The sequence below is a fragment of the Mastigoproctus giganteus genome, chromosome 10, assembly GCF_048544385.1.
Source record: "Mastigoproctus giganteus isolate SK-2022 chromosome 10, ASM4854438v1, whole genome shotgun sequence".
Lineage (NCBI taxonomy): Eukaryota > Metazoa > Arthropoda > Arachnida > Uropygi > Thelyphonidae > Mastigoproctus > Mastigoproctus giganteus.
In genome coordinates this window covers 216,223,283-216,248,206 of record NC_143584.1, presented here as the reverse complement: position 1 = coordinate 216,248,206, position 24,924 = coordinate 216,223,283, and the positions used below count along the sequence as shown (strand labels likewise).

The following is a 24,924-nucleotide window of genomic DNA, read 5'->3' as shown; positions in this document are numbered from 1 at the left end:
AGCTAGTGGAACACAACGGATATTAGTTGACTTAACTTAATATATATAAACATATAACAATATATAAACTTATAACTTAATATATATAAACAAAACTGAATTAAGTCATTAATGAATTTTGCCTAATATGAAATTTCATACTGTGCACAAGTGTGAATTTTTAAATAAAGCTAAAAAAAAAAAATCACCAACCCCCAGCAGCAAATTACAATGCAAAGTTTGAAAACCAAAAACTCTGTGGCTAGGATACTGCTGGATTCTGGGGTGAGCACCTACTGTCAATCATATAACCTAGCTGAGGGGTTGGCAACTTTTCAGGAGTAGCATGCTAGATTCACATAGGAGGGGCGTTTGAAAGGTTCATAGCCTGAGTATGAAAGGTTAATTTGAGGAGTCTGGTAACATGTTACTTTTCAACACAGTCCCCTTTGGAGTCAATAAACTTTTGCCACCATACTATAGTGTGTTGATTCCATCAGTGAAGAAAGTTTTCTCTTGAGCATCCAATGACATCACTGTTAGTGGGAAATTGGATGTCAGCCATGATTTTGCAAGTAAATCTAGTGCAAGTAAATATACGGGTGGTCAAAAGTTTCCCAGCCATACTCATGCAGTGCAGTCATGGCAGTGACAAGATGAGGAATCTGTTGTTATTTGGTTTTTAGGAGCATTAGCAACTAAGGCCATATTGCTCCGGGGATATGCGGTGGTCATTCCCTGACCTTTCCGTATCCTCTGTATTTGCTGGTCACGGGCTTGAACCCCAGTCTAATCAAGAAGCGTGTGCTAAGCACTGCTGCTCCTGCCCACGGAGGCACCGACAAGATGAGGAGGAGTAGACGATTAGGTGAGGAGGATGGTGCTTATAATGCACTGTACTACCTGCAAGGGTGCTGTCTGTCATGTAGCAACTTCTGCGACTAGGCCTTACTGGAAAATGATTAAATGTTATTTTTGCCTGTTCTACTTGGGGTATTTTCTGGTGCCATCTTTGGCATTAGTGTCATAGGTTGCTGACCCCTGATCTAGCTTGTCACCACAAAGCATAATACTATCATATTTTATTTGTTTTTAATGTACAATTTAACCTGTGATATATAAAAATGTTGACTCCGGTTATTTGGGACACATCGGGACTAGTGCATTTTGGCCTGATTAAGCGACTGCCCCAATTATCCGAAGTTTCACGTAAATAGTTAAAAATACAATGGACCCCCGATTTACAATTGGTTCGTTGTACAATCAAATCACTTTACGATGGACTCACCATAGTAAAGTACCATTCACTATATGATGTGTAGTAAGCGCCGCTCATTGTGATCACGTTTGTGAATTGAATTTTAATTCTATTAAACAGCGATTCTTAGTGAAAATAGGAGGAATATTATCCACAGGCTATAAAAGTAAAGATATATTAAGCACAAATTTACCCTTTATTACCTTACCATTAAAAAATTAAACGATATGTGAAAATCGGAAGAACATACGTGATAATCAGAATAATTAATACATACTGTAATATGTACATACTAACTAGTTGACATTTCTGTTCACTGACATTTAAATTTAAAACAGTAAAAAGATAAGCAATCAATAACAAAGAACATGGCACACACAAATTGCAAGTAACGCGATACACGCAAGTGAGAACGGAGTAACAAGTTACAAAGCTTTAAAAATAGGAATGAAGAGAAGATTCTGAAAATTAATATTTTTATATGATCGAAGATTCCATGGAAATGTAAACATATTTCACCATAATAACCCACAGAATTCCAGCTGTCGGTATTATCGCAAATTCAATAAGATCGAGTTTACTATCCGTTTATGATAGATTCCACTAACAGAAAAGCCCAATAAACAGGTGACTGCTAATTGTTTTTATTGTTTTATGTTGTGACCTCCAGAAATCGGACGGAACCATGTGGTACAGTTGGAGACAATCGTAGAGTAATCTCCAGTGATGCGGTCTCCTGTCCCGATTAAACGGCATGTCGTCCCAATTGAGTGAAGTAAACCCTGGCTATTTTCTCGATTGGGTTCTGTTTTTTAAGATTTGTCCCAAACAAACGGCTGCCCTGATTAACCGGTGACCCAAATAACCGGAATGCACTGTATATATAAAATATTACATTTATATGTAATAAATATAATATAATATATATATATATATATATAAAAAACAAGTAATACAAAAAAAAAAAAAAAAAAAAAAGAGGTTTATCCAGGCAAATAAAGTCGACCAAAAAAATACAGTCAGTCCTCGTATAGCACAATAGTTGTGTTCCCAGAAACCCTCGTGCAATGCAAAATCGTGCAATATAAACAACAGACAGTCCCAAACAAACGGCTGCCCCGATTAACCGGTGGCCCAAATAACCGGAATGCACTGTATATATAAAATATTACATTTATATGTAATAAATATAATATAATATATATATATATATATATATATATATATATATATATATATATATATATATAAAAAACAAGTAATACAAAAAAAAAAAAAAGAGGGGGAAAATCCAGGCAAATAAAGTCGACCAAAAAAATACAGTCAGTCCTCGTATAGCACAATAGTTGTGTTCCCAGAAACCCTCGTGCAATGCAAAATCGTGCAATATAAACAACAGACAGTCCCAAACAAACGGCTGCCCCGATTAACCTGTGGCCCAAATAACCGGAATGCACTGTATATATAAAATATTACATTTATATGTAATAAATATAATATAATATATATATATATATATATATATATATATATATATATAAAAAACAAGTAATACAAAAAAAAAAAAAGAGGGGGAAAATCCAGGCAAATAAAGTCGACCAAAAAAATACAGTCAGTCCTCGTATAGCACAATAGTTGTGTTCCCAGAAACCCTCGTGCAATGCAAAATCGTGCAATATAAACAACAGACAGTCCCAAACAAACGGCTGCCCCGATTAACCGGTGGCCCAAATAACCGGAATGCACTGTATATATAAAATATTACATTTATATGTAATAAATATAATATAATATATATATATATATATAAAACAAGTAATACAAAAAAAAAAAAAAAAAAGAGGGGGAAAATCCAGGCAAATAAAGTCGACCAAAAAAATACAGTCAGTCCTCGTATAGCACAATAGTTGTGTTCCCAGAAACCCTCGTGCAATATAAACAACAGACCCTATGGGAAAAATAGGGTTAGGTGCCAACCACCCAAGATTGAACACACATTTGTAACCAAAACATTACCAAACATGTATTTTATTACGACTATTACGTAGTAAAATATTGCTAATGCTTTTGCTTCTATCGTAAGCAAACTTGTTTTTTGTTTGATTTTCTATCCAAACAGATGACAGCAGTTCCATCTCTTCCAATTCTTTGTGTCTTAATCTAATGGATTTTAATTACACTTTGAGTTGTTCCTGCTATGAAAGTTGTTTTTATTTTCTCTGCATTCTTTGTAATTCTCGGCGTTGCCTCATTTAGGCCTGTAGCACGTGCAATATCACATGGTCTTTCATTTCGCTCAAAATGTTTCACAATTTCATATTTTTTCTCAATCGACACAGGCGGACTGGCCATAAGCCTTACCGGGGAAACCCCGGTGTGATTTTGGCCATAAACCATAGTATGAGGCCACTATAAATTTTCCCGGGTAAGAATTTTTGACCCAGTCCGCCTCTGTTTATCGATATTGCTTTTCTTTTTCTCTCTGAATCTGCAGGGTCTTCACCAGGACGCTTCCTTTTCACACCTTTTAATTAAGTATTTTACTCATTTTTAGGGAATAAAGCACAATTACAAAACGAGGAGGCACGTTTGATACACACAAACAAAGCTGCGCTCGTGTAGCAACTGAATAAACAACACCGTAAAAGCAGAGATACACTATTAACACCTCACATTTTACTAAAGCACATTTCTGGGGGTTACTACCATAAAACAATAAAAACAATTTCCAGTTGCATTTCAGCTAGTGGAATCTGTTACAAACTGGTAGTAAACTCGATCTAATTGCATTTGCGATTATACCGACAGCTGGAATTGTGTTGGTTTTCACGTTATTATGGTGAAATGTGTTTCCCCTTCACTGATATAAAACACATAAATACGTTTTCAGAATCTTCTCTTCATTCTCATCGTGTTGCGTTCAGTTGGGGTGATTCCGCGTTCGACTGCCATTTCTTGTAAACACAAAGGTGAATCGTGCATAAGCGAATTCGGTTCGTGTTATATAAGATATCGTTCCCCTATTTATAAATCGTGTATGATCGAATTCGTGTAATGTAAACACATGTTATACGAGGACTGACTGTACTACTTTTCAATTGTCATATAGTTTTTAAAGTGAAGCACATTTATTCAGCCAAAAGAAATTCATCCTAACCATAATGAACCATTTACCCACAGAACATAATAGTGGTCTGCACACTAGTAACCCAAATTCACATATACTACCAATATAGGAATAATTAACAGTATGTCTCTTTTCCCATCACTGTATATATCCTTGTAAATCTGATATTAAATTATTCAAAATGCAATGTTTTCAAAGTTGTTGCTACTGTTTTCCCGACCATTATATAAGGTTTTATGTGCAGTTTAGTATAAATTATTCAAACTATATCTAAAATGAAATTCTAAACCTGAATTGGGTCCCACAACTTGTGCAGAGCTTGTCTAATTCAGAAAGACTACCAAAACCAACTAAATTCATATATATTTTTTTATTTATTAATTATTATTATTTAGTTATATATTTTATTTATTTATTTATTTATTTTTTGTTTTTATCATTGTTTTGTTCGGATTTTTTTTTTTTTTTTTTTTGGCTGGTGCAGCATAAGCCATAGGCTTTCTTGCACCATGTGGCCGTTACTAATACTAATACTAAATGGCAAACTGAATCAAATAACATATTAGATGGATCAGCATTCCTGATCTTCTACTTCTGGATCAAAATTTGAAAAATTCTTCACTTTTGATTTGTATGCCCATATTGTCTCAAATCTTGAAAGGTTCTGCTTTTCTATGTCAATTTCTAAAACTAATATAAAGTATAAAAATAGCTACTTTTACCTGTAAACACATTTCACAGATAACAGCACACCCCTGTAGAGTTTCAAGATCATCAGCTGTACTTTTATAAGTGTAATTTGCTGATGATGCTGAATTGAAGCAACCTTCAAAATGTATAGTTAACATTTAACTTCTTTAGACCCACATATAAATAAATAAATAAATGTGCATATTTGCAAAAGAGGTTAATGAAACTCATATCTGGTTAGTTGTCTTGGAAAATGGTGATAAGTTAAAAGTTTTTATTCCTATTTGTAGCTGAAAGAATACAATGTGTTTATTTTGTAGCAGTGCAATGTTTCATGAAAACAGCAGTGGGCAAGCTTTTTCAGCAACATGCCATCTAAGGACAGATCCAGCCACGAATTTGGAAGATTATATATACAAAAGATATATAATTTAACTACATTAAATTTAAGAATTCGGTTACTGCTTTTCTATAGAAGAGTTTTAAAAAAAATCCCACATAAAAATTTAAAGGTCAACCCCCTCTCCCCAATCTGTGCCTGGTATAATGTAATATAAACTACATAAAGGAATTTTATGCTATCTACTTGAAATAATTAAAAAAATTAAAACAGTTTTACATCCACAAAATAAATATAATACAGGTTAATGAAGAACATTTTTCACTGAAGAACTGGTGTCATGAGAAGCTCACTGCACAAAACTAATGCTAAAAGAGAGTAGATGTGAACTGTCAATTCTAGTGGTGGACATAATCGGTATATACAAATTAGGTTATTATGAAATCAACAAGAAGGAAACCATTCACATATACAAATATGTATGAGTATTAATTAATTTGGAAGAAATGTGTTAGAATCTGGAATGCTGGATTTCAGTTAATTCTGTTAAGATGTATGCCGAGGCAAAATTCTAAGATTACTGCAAAGTAGAAGATTTGGTAAAGACTAATGAAAATATAATTAACCAGTGCTATAAATAATCCTTTGAACATACGTATCAAAAAAAAAAAAAAATCATACACAAAATGTCATGAAAAAAACATCACACATGGAATAGGATAAACGCAACTTTACAGTCAACTTTTCTAATCATTCAGCAAAATAAAATTTGTCTACTGGCTCCAGATGATCAAGCTAAAAATTCTAGATCAGTGGCCTAATAGCAATTATATTACAGAGTGAGCACATGACCAATAAGAATATAGCTTCACAAACTATTATTAACTTCATTTAAAAGTGATTTCTTGTAGACTTCTTAATTGAAATGATGATATTTCCTCCTGCATGAACCAAATCATATTTCAAGCTGTAAAAGATTGTCCATATAGCCCTTGAAAACTTAGGGCTTTCAAAACTACAATTTACAAATGTGAAACCAATCTGTAAATCAGTTCACACCAGTTTTTCTGATACCTTGACATTATATATAAAAAATAATTAAAACGCTTTGAGTTAAGGACTGGAGTTTATTATAAAGACCCGCAACATGATACACATTGTCAATCTTTTATATACAGTACTTGGGACTTAGCATGATCAGAAGATGCCCAATTTTTTAACCCACACAGTTAGCACCATGGTTACAATTCCAGTCTTTATACCCCATGGAAAAAGACCCAAATTCGAATTATGTTATTTTAAAACTTATAACTCTATACATAAGTATGCCTATCGCAAGTGATTGTGGCTCTTGAACTACTTACAACTAGTTTAACATATATCAAAGCCAACTTAGATATCCTATTGTAACTTGAAGTAAAGATCCAAAGATCCTATTGTAACTTGAAAAATATTTTTCATGAAAAAAAAAAAAACTAAACAGTAAGCATATATAACAAAGTTTTAACAAATATTCATTTTCTTGTGTAAAAATAGGCAATTCTAGCTTTCTAACAAATTCTAATCTTCAAAGGCAAACCACCCAAAGCTTCAATTCAAAAACACTAATTAGATCCCACCCCCCTTTAACACGTGAGAAAGTAAAAAAAAGAAAGGCATTATCACCTTTTTCTATTCTCCCCCCCCCCTAACTGAAGTTTGTCAACTGCTTCCTAACTGATGATATTTCTTCTTGCAAATGTATAAAGGTTAGTGGCTGATTTATTAAACAACTATAGAAATCTGGAACAATCATATGCATTACAGACCTTACTATGTCTTATAATCTACAGCTACATGGCATCTCTTTTCCCATAACAATATTTCTACAATATTCAACAACAGACTTCCATCTGTTGTTGTGAAAGTTTATAGCTTAAATAAATTAAGGCTTGAACTAGAAAAACATTTGGAGTGACTGGATGAGTGAAATGGTTTTTTTTTTTTTGGCTGATGCCGCATAATATTTTATATGCTGTATAAGCTTGCTTTCTTGCATCATGTGTCTCAACAAATGCTAATGCTAATTCCTCAAAGCATCACATTTGCCAATACATCCGGGGCTAAGGCAAAGAAAGTCAACACGAGAACCACGGGAAACAGTACAATGAACAATTATACAGAGAAATAGAGTGGTCCAGTAAATCAGTGTGTCTTATAATGGGGGATTTTAACTTCCCAGATATAGACTGGAACTTGTGGGTTGGTCACTTACACACTAGCAAGGCTTTTGTGGATATATCGGATGATTGTTTTCTACAGCAACATGTTAGAGAGGCAACAAGAGGGAGTAATACTCTTGATCTGATTATCAGCAGTGATTATTCGTGCATTAAGAATTTACAGATAAAGGAACCACTAGGTGGCAGCGATCACAGTGTATTGATGTGGGATTATTTAAAGATGTAACTATAATCAGGGATAAAGGGAAGGGTTTTTGCTTTCGTAAAGGCGACTACAGTGGGACCAACTGATGATGTTACCAACAGCAAATTCTAAATGGGAAGCATTCAAGAAAGAAATTTTGGAAGCGACTAGGCTTTTTGTTCCAACTTAGAAATACTACTCTACGTTCAGGCCCAAATGGATGTCATATGAACTAATGACATTAGTTGCAGAGAAGAAAAATGCATGGATTGCACATAAATTGTCTGGCAACACAGAGGCCTATGGTAGATACAAGCTAGTCTGTAATCAAGTCACAAAGGAGGTTAGACAAGGGAAGGCAGATTGTTAAAAATCTTTGGCAAAGGATGCAAAGAAAAACAGCAAAGACTTCTTTACTTATATAAACTCTAAAAGGAAGGGGATGAATCAGATTGGTCCACTTGATATTAATGGTTTGGCTGTAGATGATCATTCTCAGATAGCTGCCAAACTAAATGAGTATTTTGCATCTACATTCACATGAGGAGTTATCCAAGGAGGACAGTGCCAGATATTTATCAAACTCTAATAGGGAGTTAAATCATTTTGTAATAACTGAGAGCAATGTGGATGAGAAATTGTTAAAGTTAAACATAAGAAAGGCACCTGGGGTGGATGGGATATATCGTTATATTAAAGAAGGCAGCAAAGGAAGTAAGCAAACCCTTAGCCATAATTATGAGAGCATCCTTGGACTCGGGGGAACCCCACGGACTGGAGAAGTGCAAATGTATTTCCAATTCACAAAGGGAAAAAAGGGTGACACGAGTAATTACAGACCTGTTAGTTTGACTTCTGTTCCAGGGAAAATAATGAAGTCACTAGTTAAAGAAGCATGGGTTTCTCAAGGGGAAGTCTTGCCTGACCAATTTGACTGGATACTATGATGTAGTCACAAAGGAACTGGATGCAAAAAATTATTTTGATATCATATACTTGGATTTCAAGAAAGCTTTTGACACTGTTGCACATGGAAGACTACTGTACAAATTGGAGCAGTATGGCATTAAGGGCAAGTTGCTACAATGGATAAAAGGATGGTTGAGTGGGAGAAGACAGAGGGTGATGATCAATAGGTACTGTTCTACGTGGACTAATGTTATTAGCGGTGTCCCTCAGGGTTCAGTGTTGGGCCCATTATGTTTTGTATATTTTTCAATGATATTGATGAAGGTATATGAAGCTTAACATCAAAGTTTGCAGATGATACAAAGGTTGGCGGGGTTGTTAATGCCAGTATGCTGCTGCAATAGGATCTGGAAAAGTTGGGTAGATGGGCTGAGAAGAGGAAACTGAAGTTTAACATTGACAAATGCAAAGTACTACATATGGGTAGCTGTAACCCCAGAGAAACGTACCAACTATATCGTGTTACACTCAGGGTAGTGGAGAATGAAAGAGACCTGGGGGTAATTGTGCAGTCAGGCTGCCAGAGTAGGTCATGGGATCTTGTCAAAGATATACAGGAATTCTGCAAGCAGGGATAAGGAGGTGATTATCCCCTTGTATAAGACAATGGTCAGGCCACACCTTGAGTATTGCATACAGGTCTGGAGGCCTTGTTTTAGGAAGGATGTACAGTTGCTAGAACGAGTACAGAAAAGGGCAACAAGGCTGGTGAAGAGGTGCTCTTATGAAGAAAGGCTTAAGTTGCAGCTTCTGGAGACTAGGCACCTGCGAGGCAATCTGATTGAGTTTTATAAGGCCTTGAATGGATCGGGCATCCTCAATGCTGATGGGATTCTTCCTCTTGCTCACATTACAAACCTGAGGGGGGGGGCATAGATTCAAACTGTGGAAAGACAGTTGTAAATTATATGTGCAGAAGTTTGCCTTTAGCCAGGGGGTAGTTGATTGTTGGAACAAACTTCCATCTTTTGTTGTGGAAGTTGATAGCTTAAATAAATTCAAGGCAGAACTAGACAAACATTTGGAATGAATGGGTTAGTGAAATGGGAATGGGGTTTTTTTTTTTTTTTTTTGGCTGATGCTGTACAAGCTTGCTTTCTTGCATCATGTGTCTCTACTAATGCGAATGCTAAAACTTTTAGCGGTGAAAAGCATTTCCCAGTACCGCAGCTTCTCCCTGCATTCTCAGTAAACAGATAGTGTGTGTTATCAGTAGTGGCGGTAGAAGGATACTAATGCTTAGACAAAAATGGCATTCTAATGAGTTAATGTAAATTACAGTGTTCATACAACTGTGCCTAACTGAAAGTGATAGTATATCAGATTGAAATAATAATAAATAAAAATAAAAAAACTACAAAACCCAAGCAAGACACTTTTTCATTAACTATATAATATTTGTGTAAATACACCATAGATAACTCTTCAACAAAAAAAATTACGATAGTATGTAAAAAGGGCATCATTTTATCTGTATCTCATATTGTGCACCTCCTTCACAACGAGTTGCCATTTATTGCATTACCTCGAATAAATAACGGTTCACTAAAAGAGAAGACTATTGTTACTTATTCTCAGTGGGCACCACTACCCAGATGGCACTGTTTCAAGGCCAGTTGGGCTCTCATCAGTGGGTGGGCAGGTATCCTGGTATTGCAGACAAGACAACCCGGTTGTGAAGATAATCGCACAATATGAGAGATGCCAAAAGGTGTACATGATAATGTTTAAGTCAAACTAAATGCAGCAAGGCATCATGTTCAAGAGTATAAATTATCTATATAATATCGGTGTAAATACGTAGTTTTTTCGTTTAAGAATTATCTATGGTGTATTTCACCGAGATTATATAGATAATTTATATTCTTGAACATGTGATGCCTTGCTGCATTTAGTTTGACTTAAACTTTTTCATTAAATACTTAATGTATTTAAAAGGCGATATATGGATAAGTTGAAAATTCTAAATATGAAATACAGGACAGATAAACATAAAAGAATTCTAGTTTAACTAGTATGATTTTCTTTTCATAGATAAAAAAACAAATGATTTACTCTGTTGAGGCAAACTTAGTTACAAAATATATATAATCACACCTTAAGAAGAATATCTGCTACTGTTCCAACCATATGAAGTGCTCCATCTTTTTGACGTGCATTAGCAGCAGAGTTAGTTAAGATAGTCATGACAAAGCCCATTGCTTTCTGTAACATATCCTTCCGTTTCTTAGCTGATGTGTGCAAAAGAGTCTGTGCTGCTGTGACTGGAGATATAAAGTCTTCAAATACATCTTGGAGAGAGAGGGAAAATGGGGAGGAAAAAAAGCAATAAACACTCAATAAGAAATGAATATAATATATATAATGCAATTTTTCTCAAACCTTATTAAGTAACTAGATTAAAAAGTATTCTGATGGAGCAAGAAAAGAGAAAATAAGTTTAAGCATGGAAAATTACAAGTCAAGATAGTTATTCCATGGAATATGTAACAATGTGGAAAAGGAGAGAATAAAGGTTTATTTTATGAAAAAATATATATTTTTTTTCATTAAAAATTATATAAATATATATTTTTGGCTCTCAGTTGTGCCCAGTTGGGCAGGTGGCTGATGGCCTGGTTTTAACATCTGAACAGGGGTGCATCAATGATGTGTTAAAGACCACAATCCAAGCCCAATGGACTAATTCTGAACTGTTCAGGCTCTTCCTCTCTCTCTCTCTCTCTCTCTCTCTCTCTCTCTCTCTCTCTCTCTCTCTCTCTCTCTCAGAAGAGACTATACCAAATCTCCTTGATACGAGTTTTTTTGGAAGATTTTCCGATTTTGTCAAAATTGTATTTACTAGGAGAGCAAGGCTCAGTACTGATGAACCTCGTTGTGGCTGGGATGGTAACTTGTGGTGAGGGTGTGCTCGTCTCCACTACAAGGCTTCATGGTCACTCTCCATTTGACAATTCATTTCATTTTCTTTTATTTTGTTTGAATTGACTTGGGTGGAGTCTCTGTACTTGATTTGTTATATATTTTGATGTTGGTTCTGTTGTCAAAGTACAGATGATGAGAATTAGTTACATGTGGCAAAAGGCTGCATGGTCACTCTCCATTTGACAAGTCCTTTTCATTTTCTTTTATTTTGTTTGAATTGACTTGGGTGGAGTCTCTGTACTTTATTTGTTATGTATTTTGATGTTGGTTCTGTTGTCAAAGTACAGATGATGAGAATTAGTTACATGTGGGCAAAAGCCTGGATGGCAACTTAAATGACAGCTCATTCATATGAAATACCATGCGGGTTGAAAAAATCAAAATAATTTTTATTCATATGTACACCATTTACAATCACATCAACACTAAATTGTTAACTAGCGATATTTCAGGATTCTTTCTGAATCTTCCCATCAGACGCTTAAGTGTGTGTAGGGAGGGGGGGGATTAAATTAAAATAAGAAAAGGAACTAAAATTAAAAAGAGGCACAATAACCTCTTGTTTATTTGTATGAATGTACATAAAGTTACTGTCCTGTGAATGAACTGTTTTTTTTTCTTGACATAAAATCTTGCTAAATGCATTCTTGTGCTTGGCATTATAGCTCCCAGAATGTATGTTATTTCTTAATCATCAACATACAAAGCTGCAGTTTGGGGTAAATAAAAAAACTCTTGAGTTCCCCTCATTTTCTTAACTTAAACATAGTTTCCTTTTTGTGCTCCATTAGAGAATTTTTCAGGCTGGTTTAAAAACTTTTCCCATAATTGATATGCAATTATTCATATACAGTGGTGCCCCAGCATCCGATGGTAATTCGTCCCACAAAATCCTTTGAATGTTGAAAATATTGTAAGTTGAAACCAATAATGCATTGATTTCCTGTAATTCGTCCCTCAACAACACATAAAATAGGTATTTCTTACTCGTTATACTTCATTTTTACATTAAAAATGAGTGTTTTATAAAGATTATTTAATAAATAGTTAAAACACTTTAAAATAAAAAAATAAAAAAACCAATAAATTAGCATTTACCTTAGATTTGAAGTGCATAGCTGATGAAATCAATGGCGGCATAGTGGTGGTGGAACTATATCAAGTATCAGGTGTCCTTTGCTTGACTCTGGACAGTTTCTTGGCAAAGAAACTGTCCAAAGTCAAGCAGCAAAGTGGTGTTGGGTGGCAAAAATTTGAATTGAACAAAATCAAATTGTGACAAGAGATTGAACAAGTTTGGAATCATGGCCACTCACATTATCCAGCAGTAGCAGTTCCTATACATAGGAAGCTTATTTTTCTCTTCACTGAAGGACAGAAAACTCCAAGCTCCCATTCATTGAAGACATACAGTATCCTGTAACCCAGGCCTTCTTGTTACTGTGGCAAAACACTCCCAGCATGCATTTATCCCAGCATCCTTTTGTTGTTTAAATACTCTGGGGATGTTAGAGTGACACAAGCAAAGGCTTCAGCTTAAAATCTCAAGAGGCATTGGCACCCAACAGGAGAGTGAGCCTATGTTTCATAGGTTTATGCCCAGGTAAACTAGCCTCATCCTTATTGATGTACGTTCTGGGCATTCGCTTCTAGAAGAGGCTGGTTTCGCCAGTGTTAAAAACTTGCTGGGGAAGATGACCCTCCTAATCTACAAACTCTTGGAATTCAATTTCAACTGCTTTTTTTTATCAGCACTGGATGCCTCCCCATGTCTTTCAAAACTTTTGATATTCACCCTTTTATTGAAGCACTCAAACCAGCCTCTGCTGGCTTTAAAGTCTTCAAATCCCACAGCACTGCCACCGGTTGATGGAGCCTTAAGTTTCAGATCGTCATAGATCTGAAACAAGCATTGAGCGATGTTCCGCGCAACACACATTGAACAATAACAAAGACGCTAATTTGTTGAGAACAATCATACGAGTGATGAAAGTGATGATGAAAGATGAAAATTTCCACCCATCTATCGTTCCAGCTATATCGGAAAGTCATCGGTACCTGCAAATATCATCGGTCCTTAAAATAAGAGATTGTATGGAAGGTATATCGGTTCCTGAGAATATCAGATGTCAATGTCATCGTAAGTCGAAGTCCCACTGTATAAATATAAATTTGAAAATAAGTTTTAGCATCCAGTGAAGATTTACTGTAATAATTTAACTAATTAATTTTAAAAAATTGAATAGTTATTGCTAAGCTATCCACACAGAGGTTACTCTAGAAACAGAAGTTAATGACCACTTATATTTCTTGTAACAGTTATCTTGAATCATATTTTCCCACTTTCAATGTTTATATTAATTGAAATTGTTAATTTCAATGTTTATGTTACTGGTTTTTCTTCTTCAAGGAAAAACCTTTCCTAAAACTATATTTCCCATTTCAATTAATGGCTTTTTTCATAATTTGTCAGGCCTAATTCTGTCAAAGTGCGCTTGTAGTCGTGAATGTGCAAGAATTCTCCATTGCAGTGCAATGCAATTGCTTCACTTCTAAATCAAATTGACACCTTCTCTGTAAATTCCTCTAGTTTTGCTGGGATCTCTGTAACTATACACACTAAGTTTTTAAAGATGATTATTATTACTATTATATTTGACTGCATGATAAGACTCTGTATTATTAAAACATTTTGTGGGAAGAAATCAGGTAGAACAAAATCTAAATATTTTTATAATATGAAACTCAGGAATCATAAAAGCAACCAACTCAATGGGAAACAGGACTGTTACACATTTGAAACTTTCCCACTTATCCCATTCCTGTGAGAATCATATCAGTGAATCCAAGCTGTAGCAATAAGTTGTTTTTGAGAGGCTGCTACAAACATGAACTACAAGAGCCAAAATGGGCAATACAAAAGTTTAATCATGCAGTTCAAGATAAAACTGGGAATTACATCACATACTATCAAAGCATCAAATTTCTTTTTGAAAGGAGAAAACTTTATTCACCTCAGATCCACTGTTTAGGAGTTGTTCCATCATGCGTAGAGGGTGTCGAATGGCCAAACCTAAAACAATACTTTGTTGAATTTCATTCTGGAGTGGACATCAAGAGTATGCTAGGCTGTTGATTACATTATAGGAAAGAATGAGTAAGGTGGGTATGGCCCACATTAGCATTAGCAAGGGCACATGATGTAAGAAAGCAAGCTTATATAGCATCAGCCAAAAAAAAAAAAAAACATACATGGCCCCTTCTCATTTCACCCATCCACTCGCACCAAATGTTTGTCTAGTTCTGCCTTGAATCTATTTAAGCTATCAACTTCTACAACGACAGATGGAAGTTTGTTCCAGCAATCAAAGGCAAATTGCCCGCTGGCTAAAGGCAAATTTCCGCACATCTATCCTACAACTGTCTTTCCTCAATTTGAATTTATGCCCTCTCAGGCAATTATTCTGAGCAAGGGGAAAAATCCCATCGCACTGAGCATGCTCAAACCATTCAAGGCTTTATACACCTCAATCAGATCACCTCGCAGGTCCTAGTCTCCACACACTGTAATTTGCAAAACTTAAGCCTTTCTTCGTAAGAGCAACCCTTTGTTCCATTCAATAATCCTGTTGCCCTTCTCTGTACTCGTTCCAACCGCTCTACATCCTTCTTAAAATGAGACCCCAGACCTGTATACAGTACTCAAGGTGTGGCCTGACCATTGCCTTATACAGGAGGGGATAATCACCTCCTTATCGCTGTTAGAAAAATTCCTGTATATCAATGACAAGACACCATGAGCTACTCTTGCAGACCGTTTGCACTGCTCAGAAAACTTCATATATGCCTGCAACAATTACCCCCAGGTCCTTTTTGTTCTCTACCACTGTCAGTGTAGTACCACACAGTTGGTATGTTCCTCTGGGGTTACTGTTTCCCATATGTAGTACTTTACATTCGTCAATGTTAAACTTTAGTTGCTACCTCTCAGCCCATCTGCTCAACTTTTCTAGATCCTGTTGCAGCAGCGTACTGTCATTAGTGTCATTAACAACTCTGCCGACCTTCGTATCGGCTGTAAACTTGGACATTAAGCCTGATATACCATCATCAATATCATTTATAAATACAGAAAACAACACTGGACCCAACACGAACCCTGGGGAACTCCATTAATAACATTAGTCCACGAAGAGCATGTCCATTGATTACCACTCTCCGTCTTCTCCTACTCAACCATCCCTTTATCCATAGCAGCAATTTGCCTCCAATGCCACACTGCTCCAATTTGTCCAGCAGTCTTCCATGTGCAACAGTATCAAAAGCCTTTCTAAGATCCAAATATATGATATCAAAGTTATTCCCTGCATACAGTTCCTTTGTGACCACATCTTAGTATCCAATAAAATTGGTCAGGCAAGACTTTCCCTTAACAAAACCATGCTGTGTCCGAGCTATAACTGAAGTCTTGTCTAGATGATCCTGCAGTGCTTCTTTAACCAGTGCTTCCATAATTTCCCTGGAACAGAAGTTAAACTAACGGGTCTGTAATTACCTGTCTCCCTTTGATTTTCCTTTATGAATTAGGGTCACATTTGCACATCTCCAGTCCATGGGTACCTCCTCTGGGTCCAAGGAAGCTCTCATAATTATGGCTAAGAGTTTGCTTACTTGCTCTGCTGCCTCCTTTAATATAACTGGATAGATTCCATCTACCCCAGGTGCCTTTCTTGTGTTTATCTTCAACAACATACAGCTGCACAAGTCTGACTTCTTCCTTTCTAAAGGATAACAAAAATCTGAAAAATTCTCAAAGAAAGAAGTTTGTAACTTAAATTATAAGGTTTATTATCCCATGTTGCTATAAAGTTTGAATAAGAATGACCCAAATAGAAGACCAGAATTTGACAAATGATTTTTGTCCATGAGTACAAACCCAGATACTGTTGAGAATGTTTTGTGGATTGATGAAGCCATGCTTAAACTAAATGGATCTGCTAATTGCCGAAATTATGCTTATTACTCTGAGAAACTCCATTTATCCTTTAACAAGAATTTAAATGCTACAGCTTGAGAATCTAAGCTGAAATTTGGGAAGCTATTTGGACAGCTGCCCTTGGGCCTCTTTTCTTTGAGGGAACTATGACAGGAAAAAAGAGACTGCTAAAAGAGAAAATCATTCCATTAATGCATCCAAAATCAATTCTCAGCATTGCTTTTTTTATGCAAAATGTAGCTTCAGCTTGCTGTGCAAAAAATGTCTGTAAATTCTTAGATGAAAAATTCCCAGGTCAATGGATTGGATGGTGGGATTCCATTAAATAACACACTATGATTGCTTTTGTGGGGATTCTTAAAAGATATGGTATTTAATAAGAAGCTCAGCTCTGCTGTTAGTCAATGAGAACATTTCTGAGAAACTGTGCCTTGCTGTGCACTGCTCTTTGCCCCACAAAAGATTAGTTTTGCAAAGACTAAAATGGCAGCCATATCAAACAGATAATTTTTTTTTTTGCTTTCCTCCCATTTTATGTATGCCATTTCTATTGTGCTAGCATTAATTAAAATAGTGTTGTTATTTTCAATCAGACATGTTCCCTTACTTATTGATTACCCTATATTTTAGTTGGTCAGAGATATTAAAGAACTTTCTGATATTACAAAAAATTTGAGCCATATCATTGATAAAAAAGAATAGCTAAAGAGGATGGGAGAAGAGATAAAATGAAATACACAACAGATTCAATAACAACTAGGAATCTGAGCTAAATGTCTACAATGGCTGGAGCATATAAAAAGATGGTGAGAAACAGAAAGAAAGGAAAGTGCTTATAACTACAAACTTAAGAAGACTGGACATGTAAGAGGAAGAAGTCATTTGGTTGCATGCGCAATAGGTTTATTTTTATCAATTGTTGATGCAAGTAATTTCATGATCATTTTTCAAATGATTTTTGAATAAAGATCCATGATTACTGAAAGACACAAATTTTGTTGCATTTCTAATACCTTATAATTTTTTATTTTCTTAAATTTTTAAAAAAAACTTACCAAATTTCATTCTGATGTACTCGTGTGGATCAGCATTCCACAGTTCTTCATCTTGGTCTGTGTAACACATTAAAGGGAATATAATATCTTGAATTATACCCTGGAACAGAGAAAGTCATATCAATAAGTATGAACAAATTAGCTTTATATCAATAACTCAATTTATCAAAATAACTTTACTGCACTCTGATAAACTCTAGAAACTTCCTACTTTATTATAAAAAAGATTTATAAATAGTTATCTTCTAAACTCTAAACTTTAATTTTATCAGAGCAAAACTGAAATTAGTGATGTATCATACTGTTTGGCTACTAACAAAATCTAGTTAGCCAGAGTAAATAATTCTCAGGAAATAATTGCAGTTGGTTTTGGTGTTCCCCCTCTTTCAAAGTACAAAACAGCAAACCAATCAAATTTTGAGGGGCTATTTAAAAGTTCATAACCTCATTATGAAGCAATAAACTGACACCGGCAGTTGCGTGTATAACCAGTTCCAGCACTGGAACTAGTGTGTAAAATACAGAAAACTTCCAAAAATTATTCATTAACACCCAAAGAAAATGCTTCCACTGCCAACATAACTTTTTCATTTGTTTTCGATTTTTGTTAAGTTTGAGAAACAAAAAAGAAGTCTGAAAGAGGTCAGATCTGGTGAATAATGTAAGTGCAACAAATTCATATCTGATACATTTCGGTGTGAGTACAAACTGAAAAAGCTTTGAAAAACAAATTCCTTCATCAGAATGTTTTGCCCTCATTCATATGAGTGCAAAACATTCTGACAAAGGAATAAATAAATTCTGGTAACCTTTGAAAAAGTTCACCAGAATTTATTTATTTATTGCGATGAGGTAACCCTTTGAAAAAAGTTACATTGTCACAAGTTCACAAAAGGATAAAAAGTGGTATATGTATTAAAAAAATATATTCAGTATTTTATATACATTTTTATATGAGGGCTTTTCAGTAAGGAATTATCATAATTTTTCATGAATCAACTGTACTGCTTGCTATTTTTAGCTGATCTGCAGAATTTAAGAACAAACCAAGCTGCATCACACAGCAACTGCACATGGTGTGACCTTGGTGGTCAGTCAACTTTTATGACTTTTCAGTTTTGGCTACATAACAATGGATGTGACATGCAAGGAACAGTATGCTGGTCTCAAATTTTGTTTGTCCCAAGAAGAAAACAGCTGAAGCATTTGAAATATTAAATGTTAAAAGAGGCTTCTGGCAAATCTACACTTCCAATATATCATGGCAGTATGTACTGGAACTTAAGAACAGGTTTGAGCTTCTGAAGACTTTTCAGGACCAAGGTATTAACGAGGAATACAACAATTTTCTGAAAGTGATAAAGCCCGAGAAATCTATAGATAAAAAGAAATTCAGAAGAAAAAATTGGTCAAACACTTCTTGTCACAATGAACCAAAGACGACAAATGAAGAACAAAATAAACACTGACAAGGCCAAAACTGAGTATACCAAGTTATGCAAAGCCTAACTTGGTATACTGATACTTATGAAAGAGACTCAAAGAGGACAAGAATATTTAACATAAGAAAAGTGGAACAAGCATTAAGGGAAAAAAAAAAGGACTTAAATCAGCAGTTATGAGAAGTTGTTGTTGTTGTTTGGATTTTAGGAGCATTAGCAACTAAGGCCATATTGCTCCAGGGATATGCGGTGGTCATTCCCTGACCTTTCCGCATCCTCCGTATTTGGTGGTCATGGGCTCGAACCCGTGTGCTACGCACTGCTGCTCCTGCCTACCTGGCTACAAAGGCGCCCTAGTTATGAGAAGTAATACAGAAAGACAAATGATACTGAAACTGAAGAATAGTGATGGTGTACTTATAAATAGCAGAGAAGACATAATTCAAATAGCAGAAGACTACTATAAAAAAATTATATAAGGGCAAGGAAATGATGTTAGCAGTGGGGAAGATGGGTCACAAATTAGCAACACATACGACATACCTGATATCCTTCCTGATGAGGTTTTGGGTTGTTTTTTTTTTTTAGGAGCATTAGCGACTAAGGCCATATTGCTGCGAGGATATGCAGTGGTCATTCCCTGACCTTTCCGCATCCTCCGTATTTGGTGGTCACGGGCTCGAACACCGGTCTAATCAAGAAGGGTGTGCTACGCACTGCTGCTCCTGCCCATCTAGCTATGGAGGTGCCCCTGATGAGGTAGAACATGCATTGAAGAAAATGAAGAATCAGAAAGCCCCAGGTGAAGATAAAGTTACTGTTGTTAAAACAGTAACTTTATCTTACACAGGAACTGGCAGACTCTTCACAAATTACATTAGGAAAGTCATGACACCTAAGGAGTGGACTAATGCAATCATAATTTTGCTGCATAAGAAAGGAGATAAATTAGAAATTGGAAATTATAGACCAATTAGCTTGTTGTCCCACATCTACAAGTTGTGGGAAAGAGTCATTACTAACAGATTAGAAAGGATACTTGGCGAGAATCAACCGAAAGAGCAAGCTGGCTTTAGGACAGGATTCTCCACTATGGATCATCTTCGTGTAATATCGCAGCTAATGGAGAAAGCAAATGAATATAAAACACCATTATGTCTGGCATTTGTGGAACATGAAAAGGTATTTAACTCCATTCAACAAAAGGGAATGTTTCGGGCACTGGAAAGGCAAGGCATAGACACCCCATACATTATGATTTTGAAGAAAATATGAGAACGCTACCTCCTTTATTAGACTAGACAAAGACAGTAGCAAATTTTTAAAATTGAGAAAGGAGTTCGACAAGGAGACACAATATCTCAGAAGTTGTTTACTGCCGCCCCTGAAGAAGCTTTCAGAAAATTGGACTGGTCGAAAAAAGGAGTCAATCTGAATGGAGAGCACCTAAACCATTTACGATTTGCAGATGACATTGTTATCATAAGCCACGATCCCAAAGAATTAGAGATTAAGAAGAATTAAGATTAAAAATCTTAATCAGTTATGCAGAGTTAGTAAGGATTTCGGACTAAAGATAAATATGGCTAAAACAAAAGTAATGATGAACAAGCATGCCACAGTAAGGGATATGATCATTGAAGGAGCAGTAATTGAAAAGGTGGATTCATATACTTATCTGGAACAAGTCATTAGCTGTAATAATGATAAATGGTTGGAAGTCAAGAGAAGAATAAATTTCGGATGGATAGAATTCAGGAAATATAGTTACATACTGAGGAGCAATATCCCAATTTGTCTGAAATGTAAAATAATGAACCGATGTATACTACCCACCATGACTTACGGAAGTGAAACTTGGGTGCTCACCAAAATAGAAGGGAACTATAAACTACACAGCTAAGAATGGAACAGATAGTAGGAATCAGACTGTTAGATAAGAAAAGAAACACATGGATTAGGCAGAAAAGTCAAATAAAGGACAAAACTAAAGAACTGAAATGGTCTTGGGCAGGACACATAGCTCAAAGATGATTGACAGATGGAGTAAGAAAATAACAGAATGGTACCCAAGAGGACCTAAGAGAAAACCTGGAAGACAACAACTGAGATGGATAGATGAAATTCACGAGTTTTTTGGTAGTAAATGGATGGCCATTGCACAAAACAGAAGGAACTATAAAGATGCTGGAGAGGCTTTCATCCTGCAGTGGACTGAAAATGGCTGATGAAATGAGCATATGCTCTACGACATGTCCCTTCAATTAACATCAGTACTATCACACAGGGTGTTAAGTCCACTTAAATCCCTGAGAAGTAGACCAGGAAAGGCAGCTGCATAATGTAATCATCAAGGTCTGACTGTGAAATGTCAGACCGGGTATCAAATAAATGGAACAGACTATTAATAATGTGCCAATTTCCACTAACTTTCTAGTTTAGCGTAAATTGGCACAGTTAGAATGGAGTCAGGTTGCCCTTAAGGATGGCAACTTCTTCATGGGCAGGCTCGTCCCCAGTTCTGCCCTTATGTATGATAGTAGTATTATGAAAGAGTTTTCATTTGCTTTCAAATATTTAACCCAGGGGCTCACATCTGGTGAATATAGGCTTGGCATACCCAGTGTCCTGAGCTGGATATCATCATTCTTCTCTTTCTTGGTGATTCCCTTCTACTTCTATCTCTCTCAGGTTAATTCAGAATTTTTTTTTTTTTTTTTTGCTGGTGAATCATAAGCCTCAGGCTTCCTTGCACCATATGGCTAATAAAAATAATAATATAATATGTCTTCCATAAGCAAAAGCAAACTGGCTCGTGCTTTTACTGGAGGGCCTTGATGTTGTCAGTATTTTGACATCCATTTCATGAGAACTAAGGGCTACTTTAGTCTTCTTATTCTTTTGTTTCTGGTGAAGCATTAGGAGGTACAGATATAGGACTGGCAGTTAACTGATCCTTCTGTGAAGTTTTTTTTTTTTTTTTTAGCTTACCTGCTGTGCTCAAAAAAAAAAAAAAAAAAGTGAATGACTCTTTTGGTGGGATGATCATTTTGGTCTGAGTTCTGTTGGAATGTTTCCCTGCTAACTTTGGCGAATAGATAAGTTTGTATTTATAGGTTTCGCCACTTTTCTTGCTTCCTGATATATGTTTGGCTCTGCATTAAGCCTTCATATTTCTTTTTCTTCCTTCCAATTCTGGCATGCTCGTGATTATGCAAGGTTAATGCGGATGGGTTTTGTAGCAGTTAATGCGGATGGGTTTTGTAGCTAGATATAATGTAGTTTTGTGGTCCTTTGTGGCACATCGAGTGCATGCAAGGGCACCACAAAAAGTCATTTGCAAGTGTAGCAGTAGTAGCAGTGGCATGCGATGCAAGAAAGCAGTGTAAGAGCTTATGCAGCATTATGCAGCCGAAGGAAAAAAAAAAAAAAAAAAATTCACACAACCATTCCCTCTAAATGTTTGTCCAGTTCCCCCTTAAATTTATTTAACCTATCAACTTCCACGACAGATGGCAGTTTGTTCCAGTAATTAACCACCTGCTGGTTAAAGGCAAATTTCCACACATCTATTCTACATGTCTTTCCTTAATTTGAATTTATGCTCCATTAGGTTAGTAATCTGAACAAGTGGAAGAATCCCATCAGAATTCAGCATGTTCAACCCATTCAAGGCCTAATACACCTCAATCAGATCACCGCGCAGGTGCCTAGTCTCCAGCCATTGCAATTTGCAGAACTTAAGCCTCTCTTGGTTAAAGGATCCCTTCATTCCCGTCACCAATCTTCTTGCCCTTCTCTGTACACGTTCAAGCAAATCTACATCCTTCCTAATATGAAGCCTCCAGACCTGTACGCGGTACTCAAGGCATGGCCTGACCATTGCCTTATACAGAGGGACAATCACCTTTTCCCTGCTAGCAAAATTCCTATATATCATTGACAAAACCCCATGAACTGCCCTGGCAGCCTGTCTGCATTGCTCAGAAAATTTCATATCTGACTGCACAATTACTCCCAGGTCTTTTTCATTTTCGCTTGTTACGTTTCTCTGGGGTAACATCCATTTACTGTCCAACTTCAAACTCATAGAACCAACTTTTCATCTTCCTCGTTTATTCATTCAACTGCCATTTTCTGGAACAACCTTCCTTCGTACGTATTTCCTGAAAATTACAGTCTAATGTCAACCAATACCTCTCGTGTTTGGGGTTTACATAAAAAAAAAAAAAAAAGTAACAATACCTGAAGCAATGGTTGTTGTTATTTGGTTTTTAGGAGCATTAGCAACTAAGGCCATATTGCTCCGAGGATATGAGTGGTCATTCCCTGACCTTTCTGCATCCTCTGTATTTGGTGGTCACGGCTCAAACCCTGGTCTAATCAAGAAGCGTGTGCTACGCACAGCCGCTCCTGCCCATCTGGCTATGGAGGTGCCGAAGCAATGGTGGGGAAGAGGATTACTTTAAGGTTAAAGGTCATTTATGCAGTTATTAATAAGCCTTTTAAAGACCACCTCAAAAAGTTATATTCGCAGTTGCTTCTGTCTGGAAAGAACACACACATACACACCCGCAGGAAAATGGTGCATGTGTGTATGGTTCTTTCGTGACTGGATTCTGACTTCTTGGAAATGAATATCTCTCAGTTCAATTGTCAATGGATTTAAAAATTGCTACCTATCAGATGACATGGATGGTAGAGAAAATGAGTGGTAATAGCAATGTATGTATGTGACTTACAGCACTTAATTGACTGGGAATGAAAATCATTAAAATCATCTTATCTTAAAAGAGTGAAAAATAAAATTATTTTTCTGAATAAATACTCCTAATATGGATTGTATTTAATTCTTATTCTAATTTATGCACAAATCGTTTTAAAAATGTGTTTGTGTGTGTGGGGGGGAGAGTGGTTTGCTGACCAGCAGAGGGTGTTCATAGAAAATAAAGTATTTCTTGGTAGAACTGCTCAATATAATAAAGACATGCTATTTTAAAGCTATCTATGAAAAAGGAGTCAGAGAGTCGACGGGGAAACCTTGTCTCAACTGTGATTTCAGTTTATCCAAGTGCATGGATTTATTTTCTTAGGGCCAAAAATTATTTTTGTGTTACCTGGTATTCTGTGTTAACCATTTCACATTAAGTGAATAAATACACTTAAAAGTAATAATATTTCCTTTAGTTCTAAATATGAGTAGTTACATAAAGATATGTAATGTATATAAGAATATTTTCATTCTGAAGCAACCAAGAGGAGTTTGCAGGGATGAAAAACTGCAACTAAATATTCATACAATACAAATTGAATTTTTGCTCAAAAATGTTTACCTTCAGTGCAGAAAAGTAAGCTGTCTCATTAACAAACCACATCAATAGAGAAACTGTGAAGTAAGGGTAAACAAGAATATGAAAAAAAAAAAGAAAAGATTAATTGTTTTTAATTTTTTCAGTCTTGTTTTAGCAGAGAGACAAGGGTCTGAATACAATGCACTTTTTAGAATTTTCCAGAAAACAAATGGCCAAATATCCAAGAAATACTCCCTGACAAGAAGTTTGACAAGCAGATTAATTTTTAAAAATGATATCCTATGAACTGATGGGAGATGTATTAGTATTAGTAATGGCCACATAGTGCATGGAAGCCTATGGCTTATGCTGCACCAGCCAAAAAAATAACAATAATAATAATAATATAATAAAGAAATAATAATAAGAATAAAATTTTTTAAAAA

General features: G+C 35.8%; 1 protein-coding gene across 2 annotated transcripts in view; it reads right to left on the bottom strand.

Moving 5' to 3' along the window:
- Window positions 1-24,924, bottom strand: part of msk (importin-7 msk) — a 205,955-nt gene that overhangs the window by 70,743 nt on the left and 110,288 nt on the right. For both annotated transcript variants that reach the window (XM_090383499.1, XM_090383500.1), the window contains exons 8-9: window positions 17,746-17,845; window positions 10,867-11,060 (exon numbers count right to left, since the gene is read on the bottom strand). In XM_090383499.1, coding sequence (XP_090239625.1) covers window positions 10,867-11,060; window positions 17,746-17,845 — 294 coding nt within the window. The remainder of the gene's footprint in view (window positions 1-10,866; window positions 11,061-17,745; window positions 17,846-24,924) is intronic.